The sequence below is a fragment of the Moschus berezovskii genome, chromosome 6 (assembly GCF_049115385.1).
Source record: "Moschus berezovskii isolate FMDL1 chromosome 6, NW_MosBer_1.0, whole genome shotgun sequence".
Classification (NCBI taxonomy): Eukaryota; Metazoa; Chordata; class Mammalia; order Artiodactyla; family Moschidae; genus Moschus; species Moschus berezovskii.
In genome coordinates, this window is record NC_142465.1 from 53,742,079 (window position 1) to 53,766,004 (window position 23,926).

General features: G+C 42.0%; 1 protein-coding gene across 6 annotated transcripts in view; it reads right to left on the reverse strand.

Annotated features, from left to right (window-relative positions):
• Positions 1 to 23,926, reverse strand: part of TBC1D30 (TBC1 domain family member 30) — a 94,112-nt gene that overhangs the window by 35,129 nt on the left and 35,057 nt on the right. For 3 of the 6 annotated variants that reach the window (XM_088837057.1, XM_088837056.1, XM_055395008.2), the window contains exons 3-6: positions 8,997 to 9,058; positions 8,395 to 8,460; positions 2,243 to 2,368; positions 448 to 633 (exon numbers count right to left, since the gene is read on the reverse strand). In XM_088837057.1, the coding sequence (XP_088693183.1) occupies positions 448 to 633; positions 2,243 to 2,368; positions 8,395 to 8,460; positions 8,997 to 9,058 (440 nt within the window). Of the gene's footprint in view, positions 1 to 447; positions 634 to 2,242; positions 2,369 to 8,394; positions 8,461 to 8,996; positions 9,059 to 12,129; positions 12,849 to 23,926 lie in introns of those variants that run through there. The other 3 variants (XM_088837059.1, XM_088837058.1, XM_055395009.2) reach the window with 2 other exon arrangements.

A 23,926-nucleotide genomic window follows, 5' to 3' on the forward strand; every position in this document is an offset into this window, starting at 1 on the left:
CACCCTCATCCTCAAAAAGCCATATATATATATATATATATGTCCTACAGATGGATATGGCAACCCACTCCAGTATTCTTGCCTGGAGAATCCCGTGGACAGAGGGGCCTGGTGGGCTACGTCTATGGGGTTGCAGAGAGTCGAACACGACTAAGCAACTAACACACACATATGTATGTCCTTATATGTCTCATAAGGGAGCTAGAGTCGGACACGACTGACCGACGGAACAGAATGGAAGGGAGCTAGAAACAATCATTCTCCTCACATTTGGCAGCTAGAGAAATTTGTCCTGCGACCAGGCTTTAACCTGGGGAAGTCATGGATAATTAGAAAGATACAGTAAACACTTTGGAAGGAGCTGGGGCATCAGGGAAGAGAAATCACAGTTGCAGTAACTCACTCTCTGAAGAATTTCAGTTCCCTTCTTCAGAGTCTGATACTCACTTTCAGAGCATCGCCTTCGTTGCCTTCCACCACTTCCAGAATCAGTGCAGCCAGGATGTTAAAGCCTTGGCAATACCCGACATTCTTGTTCCATCGGGCATAAGCCAGAAGGACGCGCTTCAACACGACCCTGTCCTGCTCAGCCTCCTGGCCACAGTACGAACTGCAGCCTGTGCGGTGAAGATCCTAAAACAAGAGGGGAAACAATACTTTTTAAAATAACTCCTTATGCTCTCTCTAAAAGAAAAAAAACTATTCGTTTTTTCTTTGTCTCAGCATTAAGTCAGATTATCAAAATGGATTTTAGTTTAAAATATATAAGCAACTTATATACATAGACTAAAGCTTGTATCTTTTAGTTTTCTAAAATGCTGAGGCATTTTCAAGGGGAATTTCAGTCAGGCAAATTTTCTACCAAAAGTATTTCCAGAGTTAACACAAAAAGGCCCTCAGAATTAACAAATATAACATTAGGCTTTCAAATAAATTGACAGTTTATTTTAATGATACATCTCAAATAAAACAAGTCATTTCAACACATGTATGATAGACGCTAACATTATTTCTACCAAAAAAAAAAAAAAAGATACAGGTATGTATATAAATATTTAGCTATCAAAACTCCAAATAGTATTCAGGAGCAAAATGCAACCAGTACCAAAAAGACACAGAAAAATCATTCTGTCCAAGTTGTTTTATAAATATGTATAAAAGGACAGAAACATCTGCTGTGCTTTAATATATAATGAAGACAATACCTATAATTATCAAGCAGAGACTATGATTTTTCAGGACTTATTCATTTTAGTGACATATTCATTTCAACAAGAAAAAAAGATTCTCTTAACATGATTCTTATAAAACATGCATTGCCTTAACTCACGACTTAAATAGAAAGAAAGTATTTCAAATATGGAATACTTCATCTGTAGGTTACACATACTGAAATTCCAAACAAACAGCTCAAATGTGCATAATACAGATGCTTTTCAAACATATTACAGTACAAAATTTCTTTTTTTTGAAACTTGTCTGAAACACACCAAGTAAGATGAAAATATAGCTCTTTTTAGTTAGTACTTGCTCCTGAAAAAAAAATTTTCAAATCTGCCAAAGCATTAGCTAACTTCTGGTGACCAAACTTTACATGAAACAACTTTCATTTTAAAACATCAGCTTGGCATCATACGTAATGTACTCATATAAAATAAAAAGCATGCCCTAGAGGCTTATGTAAGAGAAGAAAAATGGGATTAAATCAAATCAGCATCCTTGGCTTTTGATGCCAGGCTCTAATCAACTGTAATAATCCAGGTAGGTGAACCTCGGCTGCCTCCACAGCTGGCCTGAACATTCAACCATCTGGTGTAAAGTAAACCCATCAGTCAATTTAACTATCTTCATAAAATGACAGTTAAGAACTTATCAAAATCCTAATAACTGCCCAATTATTCTAATAGGAAATAGGCTTAACTAAATTTCTCAGTGACTTTGATGTAAAAATCCAGTTAAAAGCACTGACCCATGCTAAACAAAAAAGGAACTTCAATTTCCTATCATGCAGGCAAAATAAGTTGAATATGAATGGAAACATTTTCCTCTTACTAGCAACATGCAGATGTACAAACACAAGGCATCAACAAATTCCCCATTTTAAAAAGTTGCTAACTAATGAAATTAGGAAGCAGGAAATACACAGACATTCAAACCATAAGGCTTGATCCTCTGTCCAGGACGCATCTGGTTCTTAGAAATCTTCCAAGTTAAGACAATAAACCAAACTCAGAGGTATTACCTTAACTATCTGAATTCCCATCGAGTCGTCATCAGGATTACTCCTCTCATTGAAAGTGAAACGCATGGTTTTGTCCCAGTCAATGGCTATACTGTGCAAATAATGATCTGCCAAGGTCAACCAAACCTAAAATAGTAATGAAGAATGCTAAAGTAAAATACATAATTTCATCTTTCTTCAGTAGGCAATACTGATTGCATCCAGCAAGAAAATGAAAACTGTTACTAGAAGAGATATAGCCTACATGTAGAAAACTAAGAACCTCATTGAAAAGTCTGCTGTACTAAATTGTACCAATTAGGGACTTTTATTTATTCTTTCAATATGAGTTCCTACTACATACCAAGTAACAATCCAGCCATTAAGGATATTGTTAAGAAAATAAAAACATATCAAATTTTATTTCAGTTCAGTAGAATAGCTAGATTATCTTTGCTGTTGTTGTGTAGTTTCTCAGTAACGCTTGACTCTTTTGAAACCCCTTAATCTGTAGCCCGCAAGCCTCCTCTGTCTATAGGATTTTCCAGGCAAGATTACTGTAGTGGGTTCAGTTCAGTTCAGTCATTCAGTCTTGTCCAACTCTTTGCGATCCCATGGACTGCAGCACGCCAGGCCTCCCTGTCCAGCACCAACTCCTGGAGTTCACTCAAACTCATGTCCATTGATCTGTGATGCCATCCAACCATCTCATCCTCTGTCGTCCCCTTCTCCTCCTGCCTTCAATCTTTCCCAGCATCAGGGTCTTTTCCAATGAGTCAGTTCTTCACATCAGGTGACCAAAGTATTGGAGCTTTAGCATCAGTCCTTCCAAGGAATATTCAGGAATGATTTCCTTTAGAATGGAATGACTGGATCCCCTTGCAGTCTAAGAGACTCTCGAGAATCTGCTCCGAAAGCATTAATTCTTCGGCGATCAGCTTTCTTTATAGCCCAACTCTCATATCCATACATGACTACTGGAAAAACCATAGCTTTGACTAGACAGACCTTTGAGGGCAAAGTAATGTCTCTGCTTTTTAATATGCTGTCTAGGTTGGTCATAGCTTTTCTTCCAAGGAGTAAGCGTCTTTTAATCCATGGCTGCAGTCACCATCTGCACTGATTTTGGAGCCCCAAAAAACAAAGTCTGTCACTGTTCCCACTGCTTACCCATCTATTTGCCATGAAGTGATGGAACCAGATGCCATGATCTTAGTTTTCTGAATGTTGAGTTTTAAGCCAACTTTTTCACTTTCCTCTTTCACTTTCATCAAGAGGCTCTTTAGTTCTTCTTTGCTTTCTGCCATAAGGGTGGTGTCATCTGCATATCTGAGGTGACTGATATTTCTCCCAGCAATCCAGTCAGTCCATTATCCTGATTCCAGCTTGTGCTTCTTCCAGCCCAGCGTTTCTCATGATGTACTCTGCATATAAGTTAAATAAGCAGGGTGACAATATACAACCTTGATGTACCCCTTTCCCCATTGGAACCAGTCTGTTCCATGTCCAGTTTGAACTGTTGCTTCCTGACCTGCTTTCAGATTTCTCAAAAGGCAGGTCAGATGGTCTGGTATTCCCATCTCTTTCAGAATTTTCCATAGTTTGTTGTGATCCACACAGTCAAAGGCTTTGGCATAGTCAATAAAGCAAAAGTAGATATTTTTCCGGAATTCTCTTGCTTTTTCAGTGATCCAATGGATGTTGGCAATTTGATCTCTTGTTCCTCTGTCTTTTCTAAAACCAGCTTGAATATCTGGAAGTTCACAGTTCACGTACTATTGAAGCCTGGATTGGAGAATTTTGAGCATTACTTTACTAGCATGTGAGATAAGAGCAGTTGTGCCACAGTTTGAGCATTCTTTGGCATTCCCTTTCTTTGGGATTGGAGTGAAAACTGACCTTTTCCAGTCCTGTGGCCACTGCTGAGTTTTCCACATTTGCTGGCATATTGAGTGCAGCACTTTCACAGAATCATCTTTTAGGATTTGAAATAGCTTAACTGGAATTCCATCACCTCCACTAGCTTTGTTCTTAGTGATGCTTCCTAAGGCCCACTTGACTTCATATTCCAGGATGTCTGGCTCTAGGTGAGTGATCATACCATCGTGATTATCTGGGCCATGAAGATCTTTTTTGTACAGTTCTTCTGTGTATTCTTGCCACCTCTTCTTAATATCGTCTGCTTCTGTTAGATCCATACCATTTCTGTCCTTTATTGTGCCCATCTTTGCATGAAATGTTCCCTTGGTATCTCTAATTTTCTTAAAGAGATCTTTAGTCTTTCCCATTCTATTGATTATTGGAGTGGGTTCAGTTCAGTTCAGTTCAGTCGCTCAGTCGTGTCCGACTCTCCGCGACCCCATGAATCACAGCACGCCAGGCCTCCCTGTCCATCACCAACTCCCGGAGTACACTCAAACTCATGTCCACAGAGTCGGTGATGCCATCCAGCCATCTCATTCTCCGTCGTCCCCTTCTCCTCCCGCCCCCAACCTTTCCCAGCATCAGAGTCTTTTCCAGTGAGTCAACTCGTCGCATGAGGTGGCCAAAGTATTGCAGTTTCAGCTTTAGCATCAGTCCCTCCAATGAACATCCAGGATTGATCTCCTTTAGAATGGACTGGTTGGATCTCCTTGCAGTATAAGGGACTCTCAAGAGTCTTCTCCAACACCACAGTTCAAAAGCGTCGATTCTTCGGCGATCAGCCTTCTTCACAGTCCAACTCTCACATCCATACATGACCACGGGAAAAACCATTGCCTTGACTAGACAGACCTTGGTTGGCAAAGTAATGTCTCTGCTTTTTAATATACTATCAAGGTTGGTCATAACTTTCCTTCCAAGGAGCAAGCGTCTTTTAATTTCATGGCTGCAATCAGCATCTGCAGTGATTTTGGAGCCCAAAAAAACAAAGTCTGACACTGTTTCCACTGTTTTTCCATCTATCTCCCATGAAGTGATGGGACCAGATGCCATGATCTTTGTTTTCTGAATGTTGAGCTTCAAACCAACCTTTTCACTCTCCTCTTTCACTTTCATCAAGAGGCTTTTGAGTTCCTCTTCACTTTCTGCCATAAGGGTAGTGTCATCTGCATATCTGAGGTTATTGATATTTCTCCCAGCAATCTTGATTCCAGCTTGTGCTTCTTCCAGCCCAGCGTTCCTCATGATGTACTCTGCATATAAGTTAAATAAGCAAGGTGACAATATACAACCTTGACGTACACCTTTTCCTATTTGGAACCAGTCTGTTGTTCCATGTCCGGTTCTAACTGTTGCTTCCTGACCTGCATACAGGTTTCTCAAGAGGCAGGTCAGGTGGTCTGGGATTCCCATCTCTTTCAGAATGTTCCACAGTTTATTGTGATCGACACAGTCAAAGGCTTTGGCATAGTCAATGAAGCAGAAATAGATGTTTTTCTGAAACTCTCTTGCTTTCTCCATGATCCAGCGGATGTTGGCAATTTGATCTCTGGTGCCTCTGCCTTTTCTAAAACCTGCTTGAACATCTGGGAGTTCACGGTTTACATATTGCTGAAGCCTGGCTTGGAGAATTTTGAGCATGACTTTGCTAGCGTGTGAGATGAGGGCAATTGTCCGGTAGTTTGAGCATTCTTTGGCATTGCCTTTCTTTGGGATTGGAATGAAGACTGACCTCTTCCAGTCCTGTGGCCACTGCTGAGTTTTCCAAATCTGCTGGCATATTGAGTGCAGCACTTTCACAGCATCATCTTTCAAGACTTGTAATAGCTCAACTGGAATTCCATCACCTCCACTAGCTTTGTTCGTAGTGATGCTTTCTAAGGCCCACTTGACTTCACATTCCAAGATGTCTGGCTCTAGGTCAGTGATCACGTTATCGTGACTATCTTGGTCGGGAAGATCTTTTTTGTACAGTTCTTCTGTGTATTCTTGCCACCTCTTCTTAATATCTTCTGCTTCTGTTAGGTCCATACCATTTCTGTCCTTTATCGAGCCCATCTTTGCATGAAATGTTATTCCCTATTCCAAAGCATCTTATAAGCTTATTATACTGGGCTCCGGATTACTCTCTATGTTGGGCAAGAGCTCCCTGGCCATCCATGGAGAGAGAGGGGAATGGAGTGTGTTTTTGTTTGTGTGTGTGTGTGTGTGTGTGTGCGCACTCAGTCATGTCTGACTCCTTGCAGCTCCATGGAGAATGGGCCTGTTTTCACCTCTGCATTTCAACCATCCCTCTCTAACATACACAAGAAAACTGATAGATGGGTTCCCATAAAGAATAATTCTTTCTAAAGAAATTACTGGATACCTTTACTCCTTTCATTACCTTATCCTGAAAAGTTGCTTCATAACGCCATTTTTCATGTGCATTTTGGAGAACCCTCAATGTTCAGATTCTAAAAGTATTAATATTAGCTTATAATACGAACAAGCTTATTTACAAAACAGGTTCACAGACTTTGAAAACAAACTTATGGTTACCAAGGGGGAAATGTGAGGGATTAACATATACACACCACTGTATATAAAATAGATAATCAACAGGGACCTACTGTACAGCACAGGGAACTCTACTCAATATTCTGTGGTGACCTATATGGAAGGAGAATCTGAAATGGAACGGATATATGTGTATGTACAACTGAATCACTTTGCTGTACACATGAAGCTAATAACTTAAAAAGATTAAGTTTTAAAAAAGAAATGGGAATTGTGGTTGCCGAGTTGGGGAGGGGTGAGGATGGATAAGAAGTTTGGGATTAGCAGATGCAAACTATTATACGTAGAACGGATAAACAGCAAGGTCCTACTATGCAGCACAGGGAACCATACTCATTATTCTAGACAAGGGCAACTCAATATTCCCTGATAAACCATAGTGGAAAAGAATACGAAAAGAAATATATAACTGAATCACTCTGCTGTACAGCGGAAATTAATACAACATTGTAAATCAACTATACTTCAATAAAAATTTTTTAAAAGGGGGAGAAACTAGGTTTACAAATAAATAGCTGACATTTTGACTATCAACAGGTCAGCAACTATCAACAGTCCAATTTTGACTTTTGAACATAACTTAGCAGGACTAACACTGATTAATATCTCTAGCCAGACCTCTCTCCTAAGCATCACAATCATATGTGCAAATATACACTTGATATCTTCAATTTAGATATCTAACAGGCAACATAACCTTAACATATCCAAAACCAATCATCTAACCAACCGTCACCCCCAACTATATAGATACACACACACACACACATGCTTGTCCCCTCTGGGAAAATAGTAACTCTACCCTTTCAGAAGCTCAAGTCAATCCTGAAATTTTTGATGACATTGCTCTTACACTTTATATTCAATCTAATAGGAATTCAAGTCAACTCAGCCTTCAAAATATATCTAGAATTTTATCCCTTCTCTCCATCTCCACTACCAAAACCTGATCTAACTCTTGCCTGAATTATTGCAAGTTTCCTACTGCTCTCTCTCTGCTGTTGCCCTTGTCCCTCACATTCTCAAGTTAGCAGTCAGAATGGTCCATTTAAAATATGTCATACCATGTTATTCCCCTTCTCAAAACTTTCCAGTGCTTCTCATCTCACACTGGGCAAAAGTCCTCCTATGTCCTACAAGATCTGCCATTCCCCTAAGGTCATCACGTTACCTCTATTACCCTCCCCCCACTGCTTTCCCTGGCCTCTTAACTTCTGCTTGGATACTCCTGAGATGCTCCCATCTGAGGGTGTTTTCTGTTTGGAGTACTCTTCCACCAGATAGCTATGTGGCCACTGCTCACTTCTTTAAGGGCCCTATTCAAATTACCTTGTCATTTAAAATGCTACCTCCTTATCTCCATTCCCCTACACTCTCCTTACTTCTTTCTTTGCTTTATTTTTACGTATGGCACTTAGCATCATCTGAAATACTTTATATTATATTCATAATAAACTCTGCAAGGATAAAAATTTTGGTCTGTTGGGGTTTTTTCCCACTGCTGTATCCCTAGCACCTACAGAAAGTACCTGACACAGAATAATCAATAAATACATATTGAATTAATGAATAATGAAGAGGGACAGATTTCAAATAACTAAATCTAGAATATTCTTTTTGACATCCCAGACACTTTAAAGAGAGACAGAGTGATGGTCCTTTTGCATTTGAGCCATACAAATCCTCCTCACCTTTCTCCTCCATTCCTTTGGTATTCCTGTTGATAGTCTAGCAACTGCCTTTAGAGCATCGTACCACTAGAAATAAAGAAGAAACACTGTCAAAGTGATAATATTGACCTGGTTAAGCACTTTTCAACCTTTTTTCCATCTTGACATTTGTAGAATATGATAATATTTATACAGAACACTGGGGTAAACATTCCGAGCTTCCTTCAGCCAGGGATGTCTGGTCTAAGGGCCATGACTGCCCCAACTCCTCCACTTAGGCCCCCTTAACACACCTGTTATCCACTTGCAACACATGCACACAAGGGTTGGGATGCTCTGGTTGAGAAATCAAGACATCTGTTATAGATTCACAATAATAGCAGGTGGTTTTCAAACTTTTTTACCCACACTTGAACCATTAAAAGAAAGTACAAAAATTTTCACTGCAAGTATAAATCCAGGCCACTTATAGCTTCACAAGTTATTTTATCCACAATTTTAAAAACTGACTCATCTTATGCATATCCAAGCACATGCTATTCTTCCCACTTTGAGAATATATCCCAGTGTACCTTATAGTTACTCCCAAATAAAGGTATTTTTGAAACTAAAAATAAAATTACCTGCTGAAAACCATTTTGACCTAAAGATGGCTCAAGAGTGAACTTCAACTTTGTGTCAACTCCTAAAATAAAAAGACATAAATAACAGTTATCTTCAGCAGCAGCAGCAGGAAGACAATACATTATATCAAAAATAAAAGTAAAAATTAACCTTATACTACTGGGTCATCATAAAATTTTTAAAACACTTATTTTTTACTAGATTACAATCTTGTTAATTGTCAATTTTGTTAAAAGAAAAAGAATATTAATTATTAAAATAGAAAAACATCCTATGGTAATAGAATGAAACGTATCCATAAAATGGTGGTTCCACAGCTGTCTGGTGCTGTACAAAAACAAAAAGTGACACATGGGCTTGCAGTCATACAGACTTCCATTCAACTTTGGTTCCCACAGTCAAACAAATTATTTAACCTGAGTTTCAATTCTCCATCCTTAAAATGAGGACAAAGCCTATCTCTGTTAGTTGTTGCAATGATTAACTGTAAATCACTTAGTACAGTATAATTAATATTTATGAAACATGGGAAGAGAATTCTTTACTTACAGAATTTATTTTTTAGGACAGCTGCATTGGCTAATTCTGTTAAGGAAAATTCAGTGAAATATCAAAAGGTATTACAAAATAATGTCATTGCCTTCCCACTTGTGGAATAATCCACGTTTTAAAATTCTGTCATGATAGACTTATTCATTAAAGACATGTTTGTGTATTTAGATTACAAGCTAAGAATATAACTGAACCCCAATTCCAAGTTATCTACAACCTTAGATAAACTTCTTTGACTCAAATCTCAAATCTACAGAATAGAAGCAAATAAAGAGGAAAATGTATAAAGACTATATGCTATATTCATATTTGACTTTTTTATTATTGAGATGAAATTACATGACAATTTTTATTCCCACTTAAATTATATCAAAAACAATGTAACCAAATCTGAAAATGCTATGTATTCTTTTTTTATAATTTCAAAATGACATTTTAAGCCCAGTTTAAACTTAATAATTCAAGGACCAAGATACACCAAAAATTATCAACAGCATTGTTTTACAATTTACAATTGTCACTTATGATGACATTTTTGCTTCTAAGATGTTGAACGGCAGATTAAGCATACTGAAACCTCTCCACAACTTCCACTGCTTAGGGAACAATCTTTCTTTAGAATCTGGTATGTAGATAGGAACATACTTTAAAATTTGTAAAATTATAATGATAAAGTAGACATGTCGTTTTAAAAGCATATACAGAGTCAAGAAGCTGAAAAGAGATGTGTCTGATTTACCCAAGCCCATGACAGTATGAAGATGCCCTTCTTGGAGTCCTAGAAGAGTACTACATATACAAGTGTGTGGCCCTAGATTTCTAAAGTCAAGCTTTATAATCAGTGCCCTGATAACTCTTTTCAGAGCTTCCCAGCCAAAAGCATACACTGTCTAGATAGATAAGATTTTCTTCCTTGAAGGTATATTATGTATCTTGATGGATTCTCATTACTCTGAGATGATTTAAATAAAGTCTTGCCTCAGTGTGCAATGGTACAACGGGGGATAAGAGTGCATCCAGCTGGAGCCATGATTTTAAGACAAGATAAAACCTCTTGGTGAGGTTGCTGTCCAGATGCAGGGTGCTGAACGGAAGCGCGTTTAGTAATGACGTTTGCTTTATAACATAACAAAGACCAGGAAAATCGGTCCCATGCTCTTATCTCAACCGATCTAAAATCTTTGGATTCCCCGCATGTACGACCAAATATGCTCCCTTGACTTTATCAGAAGTACCTGCTGGGCATCATGCCAAACGCCTTGCTGAGCTGACACCCGGCTGGGGTTAGTCAAAACCATAACTATTTTCTCATGATCAAAAATGAGTCACAGGATGTCACTGGAATTGATCATTCGCCGCCTGCATGCAAAAGCTGAAATCAGGTCATTTCTACCTCTTTTCTTCTAGTGAATAGGGAATGGGAGAAGATTTGTGTTTCATCTGGTAATCACTGGATATTCCGGATTCAGGAACACAAAACACTTTTCACGTGGGAAGGAGTTTTTTTGTTTTGTTTTTTAAGGCTAAAGAAAGACTGAATAACTACTACAGTCTCTGCAACTGGACACTTCCTTGGGGAGAAAAACAAAGAAACCACGAGGTTCGGAAAGGCGTTCCACCCTTGGGGGCTCAGTGCCTTGATTCTCTCTGCAGCTGACAGCAGGTCCCCAAAGGCGCAGGGAGACGGAGTGGAGGGAGGAGGGGGTTCAGGGGAGGACAAACCCACCTGGAAGCCAGCTGGTGCCACCCTGGGGACAAGTGGGCGCTAAGCACGGGTCCAGGCACAGCCGGCTCCCTCTGCGGCCACTCCTAACCACGAAGCCTTCTGCCCAGGGGCCTGAGCACGCCAGGGCTGGGCTCATAAAACCCCCGGGGAGGATTGCCGGGTGATGGAGCAGGCGCGGAGTTATGCAGCCTGGAGATGCAGGGATGTGTAAACACTGGCTGACAGCAGAATGGGCCTAGCCTAACACAGGCAGCTCACTCGGTCTTTACCTACAGAAAGGATCTCTACTTTTCAGTATTTCCTGCCTGCTCTCCACCCGGAGGCTCCTGGTGATTTGATCCTGGCACTCACGAAGCAGGGACGCTCAAGAAAATGCACCCGATTTTTTTCCCTTCGCGGTCACTACCTTTCCCTCCGACCCCAAGTATCAAACCTGTGCCTTTCTCCGCCTCCCACACCTCCTTTAAGGTGTGGCTTCTTGTGAGTCCGAAGCACAATTGGTTGCGCGGCCTCTGACAGCCCAGGCAGCCGCCAGCACCTCACCGAGCGCACCAACAGCCAGCAGCTCCGGGCACAAGCCAGGGCTGGACCACTCACAGGCCGCAGGGTGGGGGCGCGCGGGCAGCCGGCGGGAGCAGCCTCCTCCGCGCCTAGGGAGGCCGCTGACCCGGCCAGGCCTGGGTCCTCGCTTTTCCCTCCCAGGCTGGCCCCGCCTGCGCCCAGCCGCGGCACCTAGCACCCGCCACCGGCGGGTGCTCCCGGGCCTAGCGGAGTCCCAGCTAAGGCAGAGGCACCAGCGCCCGGGGGAGCCACGCTACTCTTCAGAGCTCCCCTCTGCCTCCCCGGCTTCTCACCCGGCTCCAAGGTGCAGAGCAGCCGGGGCGCGGTCCGTGAAATGCAGCTGCGCTTCTTGAGCACATTGCTCAGGATGGTGCCCACGCCGCCACCGCCGCCGCCGCCGCCACCACTCTGCCGCTTCAGGCATCTCCCTCCACGTCTCAGGGAGCCGGTCAGCTTGTCCTGCCGCATCCAAGAACGCCCCGAGATCCCGCGCTCCGCCTGGGCTCCTGCCGCTCCACTGGCGTAGCGGCTTGGCGCGCGCGGGGGGCTTGGTGAGATCGCTTAGTCCAGGGTCCCTGGGAAGCAGCGAGAATGCGCGGGGATCGAGGGACCCGCGTAGCACCGTGGGAGCCGCCGAGAGTGGGGCAGCAGGCAGGCATCTGCAGTGCGGAGGCAGCCGGGCTGAGGCTTGGAGAGGGCTTGGGGCGGGGAGGAGGGCGGGAGCGACCGAGTGCGGGGAGACGGAGGCGGCGCTCCCGCCCCCAATCCCGGCATCACCGTGCGCAGGCGGGGCAGCCTTAGCTCCCCGACGCCTGCAGGCTCCCGGCACCCGTGGGGGAGCCGCGGAGCACCTCCAGCCCGGGCGCGGGCGGATGAGCTACGGCGAGACCAGGAGCAGTGACAGAAATCTCCGTGCTTCTCCCGAGCAAATCTCAGGCGCAGAACACCAGCGAGCAGCTGGTGGATGGTGGAGCACCAGCTTCATCCCAAATTGTGTTAAACTCTTTCCTGGCATCTTAGAGGGGCATGGGAAGCACGTTAAAAGTATTATTATCATTATTAGTAGTAGTATATATTAATATTATTAATATATATGTTGTATGTTAATTACATATTCGTTAAATATATAATATTATTATAGTAATGGCTGTTTCTTTTGGAAGTGTGGAATTAAAAATAAAACTGTTCCACTTAAAAGCAGGGTTTTTTAAAGTGGCTCCTCCATCTCTCCAGCCAGAGACTTCAGTAATCAGAACTGCTAGCGATAATTGCTGCTGTTTTTAAGTCATTCATAAACTAGGGCATTCCGACTTTCTCCAGTGGATATTAATCATAAAGGTGAACGAGTCATAAGAAAGGAAAGGATGTGGCGGGAAATACGAAGACATTTGTCTATATATATTTAGAAAAGGCACAACAGATGGATTAATAAAAACTAAATAGTATTTGTATGGAAGAGAATAATGTAGAAGAGAGAGGGATAGAAAACAGATTTCTCTGGATGTACCTGATGTAGTTGGGACTTTGGAATAACAATATTATTAATGGTTATTAATAGTATTATTATTAATTCACTATAGTAATATTAATAAATCAAACAAAAAGAAAACTCTAAAATTTACAAATGAATAGAAACACATGAACCTCACTCAATATCTTTTTGATGGCAGAAGAACACAGAAAAAAATAAGTTGCTTTAGAGTATAGTATTATGCTTGTAGAATGGTGATATACCTTTTAAGAACAAATAGAACTACAAAGAAATCTTAAATGTCATTCTGTAGCATTAGTTATTAAAAATATTGGTGTTTAATTCTTATGTACACTATAGAATAACCTAAATAATGTCAAAAGGAACCAAGGTGTTTTCAATGTAACAAAAAATAAAAGTGTGCAATCAAAGAAATTAAGTTTTTAAATCCTGCAACAGTATATCTTAAATGGAAATAATGTATGAATTCATCTTTTTTCTTTTCAAAAATACATATAAAGCCACTGAATAGGTTTAGAACTAAGAGCCACCCAGTATCACTGAATAACCCTAGCACCCAGAATTTGGTCTCTAAAACTCATTCCCCACTAAAAGGAATCAGGGTTCCTTTAGAAACATCTTGATGAACTCTGGAAGAAAGAAGGTGCTTCAAGACTAACTGAGTCATGTCAAAAAGACATGCAAGCCACACAAACAGGATACTATTGGTCTATTTGGAACATTTTGAGTATCAAAAACAATGGTTGGTAATGGACAGATGAATGGATAAAAAAAGATGTGGTATATATACACTACTCAGCCATAAGAAAGAATGAGATAACATTCTTTTACAGAAACATAGATGGACCTAGATATCATCATACTAAGTGAAGTAAGTCAGAAGTGAAGTGAAGTAAGTTGCTCAGTTGTGTCTGACTCTTTGCAACCCCATGGACTATACAGTCCATGGAATTCTCTAGGCCAGAATACTGGAGGGGGTAGCCTTTCCCTTCTCCAGGGGAGCTTACCAACCCAGGGATCAAACCCAGGTCTCTCGCATTGCAGGCAGATTCTTTACCAGCTGAGCCACAGGGGAAGTAAGTCAGAAAAAGACAAATACCATATGATATCACTAATACGAGGGATCCAAAACATGACACAAATGAACTTATTTACAAAACAGAAACGGACTCACAGATATAGAAAACAAACTTAACAGTTTCCAAAAGAGAAAGGGGGTGGAAGAGGCATAAATTGGGAGCTTAGGATTAGCAAATACAAACCACTGTATATAAAAGAGATAAACAACAAGGTACATCTGTATAGCACAGGGAACGATATTCTATATTCTATAATAAACCATAATGGAAAACCATATGAAAAGTATATATATATATATGTATGTATGTATAAGTGAATTACTTTGCTGTACACCAGAAACTAGCACAACATTGTAAATCAACTATGCATGCTCAGTCCCTCAGTCGTGTCTGACTCTTTGCAACCGCATGGACTGTGGCCCGCCAGGCTCCTCTGTCCATGGGATTCTCCAGGCAAGCATACTGGAGTGGGTTGCCATTTCCTTCTCCAGAGGATCTTCCGAACCCAGGGACTGAACCTGTGCCTCCTGCACTGCAGCCAAATTCTTTACCACTGAGCCACCAGGGACGCCCATCTGATGTTTGACGTTAGCCAGTTTTTTAGAGGGAAACACAAACCCCTGGGTGAAGATGGTATTGAACACCCATAGTTAAAGGAAGAAAACTGGAAGGAGAAGGAAAATCCAGCTGGGAAGTGGACACATGGTCTGGTTTTCCAGAAGTCTCATCTGCTCAAACCACAGAGGGTTTATGTTCTCTTTTAACACAAAAGGCTACTCATGCTCAGGTTTTAGCACTGGACCAGCAGGAAAGACAGCCTCACCAGCCAAGAGGAGGAGAAATGGACGCTGCTCTACAACACTGCCTCCAGGCTAGAGAGGAGGACAGCTACGCCTGGCTGACATACACCACTCAGATCATCCCACACCCTTTGGCTCAGACTCCACGTTCACCAAGCAAACTTTTGATTGCATTTGGCTTCATGGAGAAACTTTGCCACCGAGGAGAGAACACACTGACCAGTTAACAGCAGTCAATACCCCCGAGTTCACTCAACTCTCAGTGAATTGAAGAAATCATATCTCTAGGCTGCCGAAGCTCGAGAATAGACTTCATACTGCCAGCTCACCCAGATATGTCATGGCTGACAAAAAGGTTTGCCTCTGAAATTCTTCAGTTACAGCATTTCTCTTACTGTTAGTGACAGGGGCTTGTTTACCTTCAAGATCAAAATCTTATTGCACTTAGATTTATTACAAAGAAAAACTGACTCTAAAAAAAATTCTTGAAAATTTCTCAGTCTAAACTACATAGAAGTTGACACAGACACACAAAAAGTGTAAGAGTTTCTACTATTAAAGCAATACATAATGAAGGAATTAAATAATATTATTTTGTTTACATGGGAGAGGAAAGCCAAGACTGCCAACTTTTGTAGCAAACAGATAATTAAGCACTAAAATACAATGCTCTAAAAACAGTCACGGCACAAGCCTAGCATTATATTTATTGTATGACTCATAGTTTCTTATTCGTGTCTGGAATATTGTTTTCCAAAAGCAAAAGATAAAGATGTCATCTGAAATCAACTCATAGAGGAAACAATGCCAGCATGAACTCAGCTGGAGGATCTTAGCTGGTGAGATTTCCACCCAAAGCCAACTTACCATCACTCTTCACTAATTGAGAGATTTTTCCTAATCAAATAATATCTGTGAATTCACGTTTGGGCAAATCAGCCTTTGGCATAGTCCAGAGCAGTTATGATTTAAGCTGAATTTAGGAAAACCAAAAACTTCACATTGGATGAGAATCTGTTACTGGCTTGCCAAAGAAAATGAGTGCTTGAGGAAATACTCTGAACGTCTCAGAGTCCAATTCCCATAGTATATCCCCAGAGATGCAAGCTCCAGGCCAAAACAAGAAGGTAGGGATCATTCAGCTAGTTGTGCATCTCCAGGCCTACATGCTGGCAGTGAAGTTTTCTTGAGAGCAGATGACTCCTTTAATGGAGAAAGGAGACAAGTTAGCAGGAAAAGAAAGTACAACATTTTAAAGAAATAAAAGCCAATTCCCTGGGGCTTCCAGAAGGGAATCAGGTCCGGGGTTTCTGTGATTTCCTAATCTGCTATTTTTAACAGGTAAATCTTAAAAGAAAAAGGGCCAGTGTGTTTATCTTTGGGGACTAAACAGAGCAAGTAGTGACAATTACCAAGAGAAAAAGCTCTGAAAACCTGAAGCAAAGAGAGAGAAAGCAAAGGGAGTTGACCCACTCTGGGGAAGTGGCTTGAATTCATCCTCCTGGCTTCATTTCTCTCTGGCAGCTGTGCTCAAGATCACAAGTGTTTGAAAGTCAGAAGAGATGTACCAGACATCAGGCCCAGCGCTGTCCTTCATCAGGCAGGAGATAGTATGTCTTCTGTTGTTGTTGTTTAGTTGCTAAGTTGTGTCTGACCCTTTTGTGACCCCATGGACTGTAGCCCGCCAGGCATCTCTGTCTATGAGATTTCCTAGGTAAGAATCCTGGAGTGGGTTGCCATATTCTTCTCCAGAGGATCTTCCTGACCCAGGGACCCAACCCGCGTCTCCTGTGTTGCAGGCAGATTCTTTATCTCTGAGCCACCTGGGAAGTCTGGTATGTCTTTGCATTTGTGCTAATGATATGGGTGGTGGTCTAGTGGCACGGGCTTACCAGGTGGCACAGTGGTGAAGAATCCACCTACCCATGCAGGAGACGCAGGTTCGATTCCTAGGTCGGGAAGATCCCCAGGAGTAGGAAATGGCAACCCCTTCCAGTATTTTTACCTGGGAAATCCCGTGGACAGAGGAGCCTGGCGGGCTACAGTTCATGGGGTCGCAAAGAGTCGGACACGACTGAGCGCGCGCGCGCGCACACACACACACACACACAGATGGCATAAAGTCTCCTCTCTCTGCTCTACACACACACACACGTCTCCTCTCTCTGCTCTACACACACACACACACACGTCTCCTCTCTCTGCTCTACACACACACACACACGTCTCCTCTCTCTGCTCTACACACACACACACACACACACACTGGTGGCATAAAGTCTCCTCTCTCTGCTCTACACACACACACACACACAGAGGTGGCATAAAGTCTCCTCTCTCTGCTCTACACACACACACACACACACACACACTGGTGGCATAAAGTCTCCTCTCTCTGCTCTACACACACACACACACAGACACACAGACACACACACACTGGTGGCATAAAGTCTCCTCTCTCTGCTCTACACACACACACACACACACACACACACACACACACACACACACACACACTGGTGGCATAAAGTCTCCTCTCTCTGCTCTCCCCACAATTTCTGCAGGTCCGTGAGCAACTCCTAAATAGGAACAGTCATGTCTCCTACAGGGACAATGAACTGTGACCAGTCCCCTAAGTTCTCTCCTCAGACCCACCTAAAAGTAGGGCCTTAATAAACAGTTCCTTCAACTCATTACCCAGGAAGAAGCCCACACAACTATGAGCTCATAGAGACATTGTCATAGCCATTTTCCCTCATGAGAGAGAAAGAGAGGAAAGGAAGAACCTTACAATTACCTGACACATCACATGATATACTGGGCCATTTTGTTTTCTTTTTGAATGGTTTCTCTTAGTCATGAAACCTATGTCTCTACTTAAATACAGGCATCCTCGAAGACAATTAGGTGTAGCTTTTCTATTTTGTTTATCTCAGAGATAGAATTCTGTTGCACATGGAACAGAGAAGCTTTGAAATTTCAACACCAAATCACACTCAGCACCCTTTTCTACGTCCCAATGGTCGCTGCTTATGCTTTCTCAGAATCATGCTTTTAATCAGATATTTTCAAAAACGAAACCACACCAAACATTTCCCCCAAGCATGCTCGAATATCTTGGATGAAGTATTTTAGGATAACCAGTTTTATTTACAAACAAGAAAGTTTCAAATTCAAAACTTATCTAATACAAAAATTTAATTCCTAGCTGGAGTGAAGCCCTATTTCAGAGTACCATCCTGGAAATACATGTAAAACCCTGCAGCCAGGTCCACATAACTTCAGATGCACAGCTAACCCAAGATTTTGTATCTTCTAGAAAGTAGTTTCTTGCTTCAAAAGAATGGAAATTGAGGGACTTCCTCGGTGGTCCAGTGGTTGGGAGTCCACCTGCCAAGGCAGGGAACACAGGTTCGATCCCTGGTCCAGGAGGATCCTGAATGTCGTGGAGTGGCTGGGCCTGTGGTCCACAAGTACTGAGTCCATGTGCTGCAGGCACTGAAACCCACGTGCCTAGAGTCCCTGCTCCACAACAAGAGAGGCCACTGCAATGGGAAGCCCATGCACTGCAACAGAGAGTAGCCCCCCCACCACACCTAGAGAAAGCCCAAGCACAGCAGTGAAGATCTAGTGCAGCCAAAAATAAACAATTTTAAAAAATAATAATAACTGAAATCGATCCAACACCAGTTAAGGAAGGTTTACGTTGACCACATAAGACATCTTTCTGTTATTCGTTCATTCATTACTGAAAAGTTACTCAATTGCTGTGGGAAAGGCATTTTGTGCTATGGCCTCTAGGAAATAAAAGTTTGAATTCAGTATGTTCTCTACCTTCAAGAAGCTTAAATTTACTGAGGGACAGACAAAGCAGGCAGTAACAAGACAGTGTGAAGGGTTCATTTCAAATACTTTGCGAAAAAAATATACTGCTATGATTTTTGTCGAAGTGGGTTCTGCCTATGTTTTCCCCTAGGAGTTTGATGGTATTCAGTCTTACATTTCGGAGAAGGCAGTGGCAAGCCACTCCAGTACTCTTGCCTAGAAAATCCCATGGATGGAGGAGCCTGGTAGGCTGCAGTCCGTGGGGTCGTTAAGGGTCGGACACGACTGAGCGACTTCACTTTCACTTTTCACTTTCACACATTGGAGAAGGAAATGGCAACCCACTCCAGTGTTCTTGCCTGGAGAATCCCAGGGACGGGGGAGCCTGGTGGGCTTCCGTCTATGGGGTCACACAGAGTCGGACACGACTGAAGTGACTTAGCAGCAGCAGCAGTCTTACATTTAGGTCTTCGATCCATTTTATTTTTGTATACGATGTTAGACAATGTATATGATGTTCTAATTTCATTTTTTTACATGCCCAGTTTTCCGAGCACCATACTGTATTGGTTGCTCTAGCTTTATAGTATAGCGCAAAGTCAAGGGAGCATGATTATAGCAAATATAATAAATATAGGTGGAATATAACCTTTAAAAATTGTGAACCACTATATTGTACATCCGTAACATATAATATTATACATCTCCTATAATTCAATTAAAAATAAATTAATTACTATGCAAGTACTTGGAGGGATACCATTATCTCTACTCCTCCTAAGTATCAGACATTCCAGTATTTTCCCAGAGGTTCATTTTATTGAACCATTAAATTTCACCTGAAAACAAAGCTCATCTTTGCTCTTCTCATAATTGTGATATTCAGCCTTTTATTTGCACATCAAGAGTAGAACTCAGACCAATCACTTTAGAAGATGAAATCGTGGTTCAACCTGGTCACAACTGAACTACTCAGTTAAGATTTCCCAACCTTTAAACCAAACTATTCTGAGATTCTTTTTGATCCAGTTGAGGGACATGAAAGGAGAGGTTTCCCATACCTATTGATGTGTATTAGTTTGACTTAGAATTTTATTTTCCTAGAGAGAAAAAAAGGAAATAATATGCTTTAAAAACAACATGCTTAACTCTGATGGTAATGCTATAGAGGTATCACAAAGAGGAGAGCGAGCTGAATTAATATGAATGTTGACTTAGCTGGCCTGGGAAACTTAGACTTCCAAGCTGGATTCATTCAGAAAAGAATATACAAAACATGTGAACTGATGAGGAAACCCGGGAAAGCTGTACCTGGTAAGGCTTCCAGGAGGCAACATGGTGTGTCAGAAAGGTCCTAAGGGAGGGGATATATATATATCTATGGCTGGCTCATGTTGATGTTTGGCAGAAACCAGAGTACATCATGAGGAACGCTGGGCTGGAAGAAGCACAGGCTGGAATCAAGATTGCCGGGAGAAATATCAATAACCTCAGATATGCAGATGACACCAACCTTATGGCAGAAAGTGAAGAGGAACTCAAAAGCCTCTTGATGAAAGTGAAAGAGGAGAGTGAAAAGGTTGGCTTGAAGCTCAACATTCAGAAAACAAAGATCATGGCCCCTGGTCCCATCACTTCATGGGAAACAGATGGGAAAACAGTGGAAGCAGTGTCAGACTTTATTTTATTGGGCTCCAAAATCACTGCGGATGGTGACTGCAGCCATGAAATTAAAAGATGCTTACTCCTTGGAAGGAAAGTTATAACCAACCTAGACAGTATATTAAAAAGCAGAGACATTACTTTGCCAGCCAAGGTCCGTCTAGTCAAGGCTATGGTTTTTCCAGTGGTCATGTATGGATGTGAGAGTTGGACTGTGAAGAAAGCTGAGTGCCGAAGAATTGATGCTTTTGAACTGTGGTGCTGGAGAAGACTCTTGAGAGTCCCTTGGACTGCAAGGAGATCCAACCAGTCCATTCTAAAGGAGATCAATCCTGGGTGTTCATTGGAAGGACTGATGCTAAAGCTGAAACTGCAATACTTTGGCCACCTCATGCAACGAGTTGACTCACTGGAAAAGACTCTGATGTTGGGAGGGATTGGAGGCAGAAGGAGAAGGGGATGACGGAGAATGAGAAGGCTGGATGGCATGACCAACTCGATAGACATGAGTTTGAGTGAACTCTGGGAGATGGTGATGGACAGGGAGGCCTGGCGTGCTGTGATTCATGGGTTCGCAAAAAGTCGGACACGACTGAGCAACTGAACTGAACTGAACTGAACACAATTCTGTAAAGCAATTATCCTTCAATTAAAAATAAATAAATTTAATAAAAGATAAAAAGGAAGATCCTGATGATGCAGGAGAGAGACCAAGATTAGAATGCCAATGCCCATACTTACTAGCTCTATGTCCTTGGGCAAGTAACTTAATTTCTGGGTTTCAGTTTCTCCTCTTTGGAATTAATGATACTTACTCGCGTAACTGTGAGAATGGGGTCGCATAATTAAAGTCAAGACTCTAACACTGTAGTGATGCAAAGCAATCACTCAATACCTTTGCACTAGGGTGTCCTCCTCAGTGTTTGTTGCTGCTGCTGCTGCTAAGTCGCTTCAGTCATGTCCAACTCTGTGCGACCCCATAGACGGCAGCCCACCAGGCTACCCCGTCCCTGGTATTCTCCAGGCAAGAACACTGGAGTGGGTTGCCATTTCCTTCTCCAATGCGTGAAAGTGAAAAGTGAAAGTGAAGTCGCTCAGTCGTGTCCGACTCTTCATGACCCCATGGACTGCAGCCTACCAGGTTCCTCTGTCCATGGGATTTTCCAGGCAAGTTGACAACTATACAAAATAAAGGTTAAATAAAATAGCCCTCCTCACAGTCTACCCAGAAGTCTGTGCAACAGGCCCAGGACCTCAACTACAGGGAAAGTCTGGCTGGCTAGAACACCCCCTTGAGATCCTCACCAGATGCTCCCCTTTAGCATTCCTACCCTCATACCCTCACTTGGGGGAGGTATATTGACTATATATTCATGTTCACTTCAAAGTGCAAAATCAGAACCGCTAAATGGGGTTACTTTATTTTCCTGGGCTCCAAAATCACTGCAGATGCTGATTGCAGCCATGAAATTAAAAGACGCTTACTCCTTGGAAGGAAAGTTATGACCAACCTAGATAGCATACTAAGCTGGCATGCGGGGATGACCCAGAGGGAGGATAAAGGGAGGAGGGAGGTGGGAGGGGGGTTCAGGAGGGGGAACTTATGTAAACCCAGGGTGAATTCATGTCAATGTATGGCAAAACCAACCAATATAATGTTGTAAAATAATTTGCCTCCAATAAAAAATAAATTACCAAAAATAAAAAAATAAAAACTCTAAAATAAAAATAAAAAAATAAAAAGCAGAGACATTACTTTGCCAACAAAGGTCCATCTAGTCAAGGCCTTGGTTTTTCCAGTGGTCATGTATGGATGTGAGAGTTGGACTTTGAAGAAAGCTGATTGCTGAAGAATTGATGCTTTTGAACTGTGGTGTTGGAGAAGACTCTTGAGAGTCCCTTGGACTGCAAGGAGACCCAACCAGTCCATCCTAAAAGAGATCAGTCCTGGGTGTTCATTGGAAGGACTGATGCTGAAGCTGAAACTCTAATACTTTGGCCACCTCATGCAAAGAGTTGACTCATTGGAAAAGACTCTGATGCTGGGAGGGATTGGGGGCAGGAGGAGAAGGGGACGACAGAGGATGAGATGGCTGGATGGCATCACCAACTCAATGGACATGAGTTTGAGTGAACTCCGGGAGTTGGTGATGGACAGGAAGGCCTGGCGTGCTGCGATTCATGGGGTTGCAAAGAGTCCGTCACGACTGAGCGACTGAACTGACTGAACTAACTGAAATGGGGTTACAGAGAGGCACACATCACAATATGAGAACACTGTGTAGTAAATCGTATCCTCAGGAGATCACACATGCCCTTTCTTTGGGGTTCCCAAGCAAAGACTGCAAGCCCAACAGTCAAGAGTGCTGTGAAAGGACACTTAAAATGAGATGAGGTTCAACTATTATCATCAGTAAGACAGCTTCCAACACTATGATTCTCTGAGACCCACTGAATGGATACTCAGAGTCTACTACTTTCTAAGAATTCCTCCATCCAATATAAATACTGACCAACTATAATGCTTAGAGAATAAAGCTTGGATTATTATAGTTTCAGGTAAACTGACATTTAAGCAAAAAAGAGGCTTAATGAGGCTTCAATCCTCATTTAAGGATATTTTTTAAATGTATTATTATATTTTCTTGACTTAAAAACAGGAGCCTGAACAAACTGAATTTTTATGTATTTACGAAAAATCTTACATTGTCTTTATATTTTTATTCTCGTTGTCTGACAGTCCAGGACAGGTATTAGAAAGGAACTGAAAATCACATGAGGAACTACATTAAAAGGAAAACACATGTCCCCTGAATTATACGGGTGACAGAGACTTCGGGTTAAGAGGAATTTTATTGTATGTCAGTCAATACAGGCCTCAGCATTTTAAAGGGCCGCAAGTCTGGTGCCTGACACTCACTTTTATCTTTACCTCCACAGACACAGGAATTCACCAGTGTACTCTTAAAAATAGTCATCGATGTGTTCTACTTTTGCAGGTCAATGTAAAGTTTTGGTAACAGAGAAAAACTCCTAAGGAAGGAGACGCTTTTACTAAATATACTTCCCAAGTGCTCTTCTCTTCTAGAAGCAATACAGGTGTGGCCTAGTATACTCATGTACTTAATATAGCAGCACTGGCACCTTTAATTACCACTGTCATTCGTCCCAGCTCGCCACAGAGTGTCACATGGCGGTACATCACTCTGGCCTAAGGCCAGCATCAATC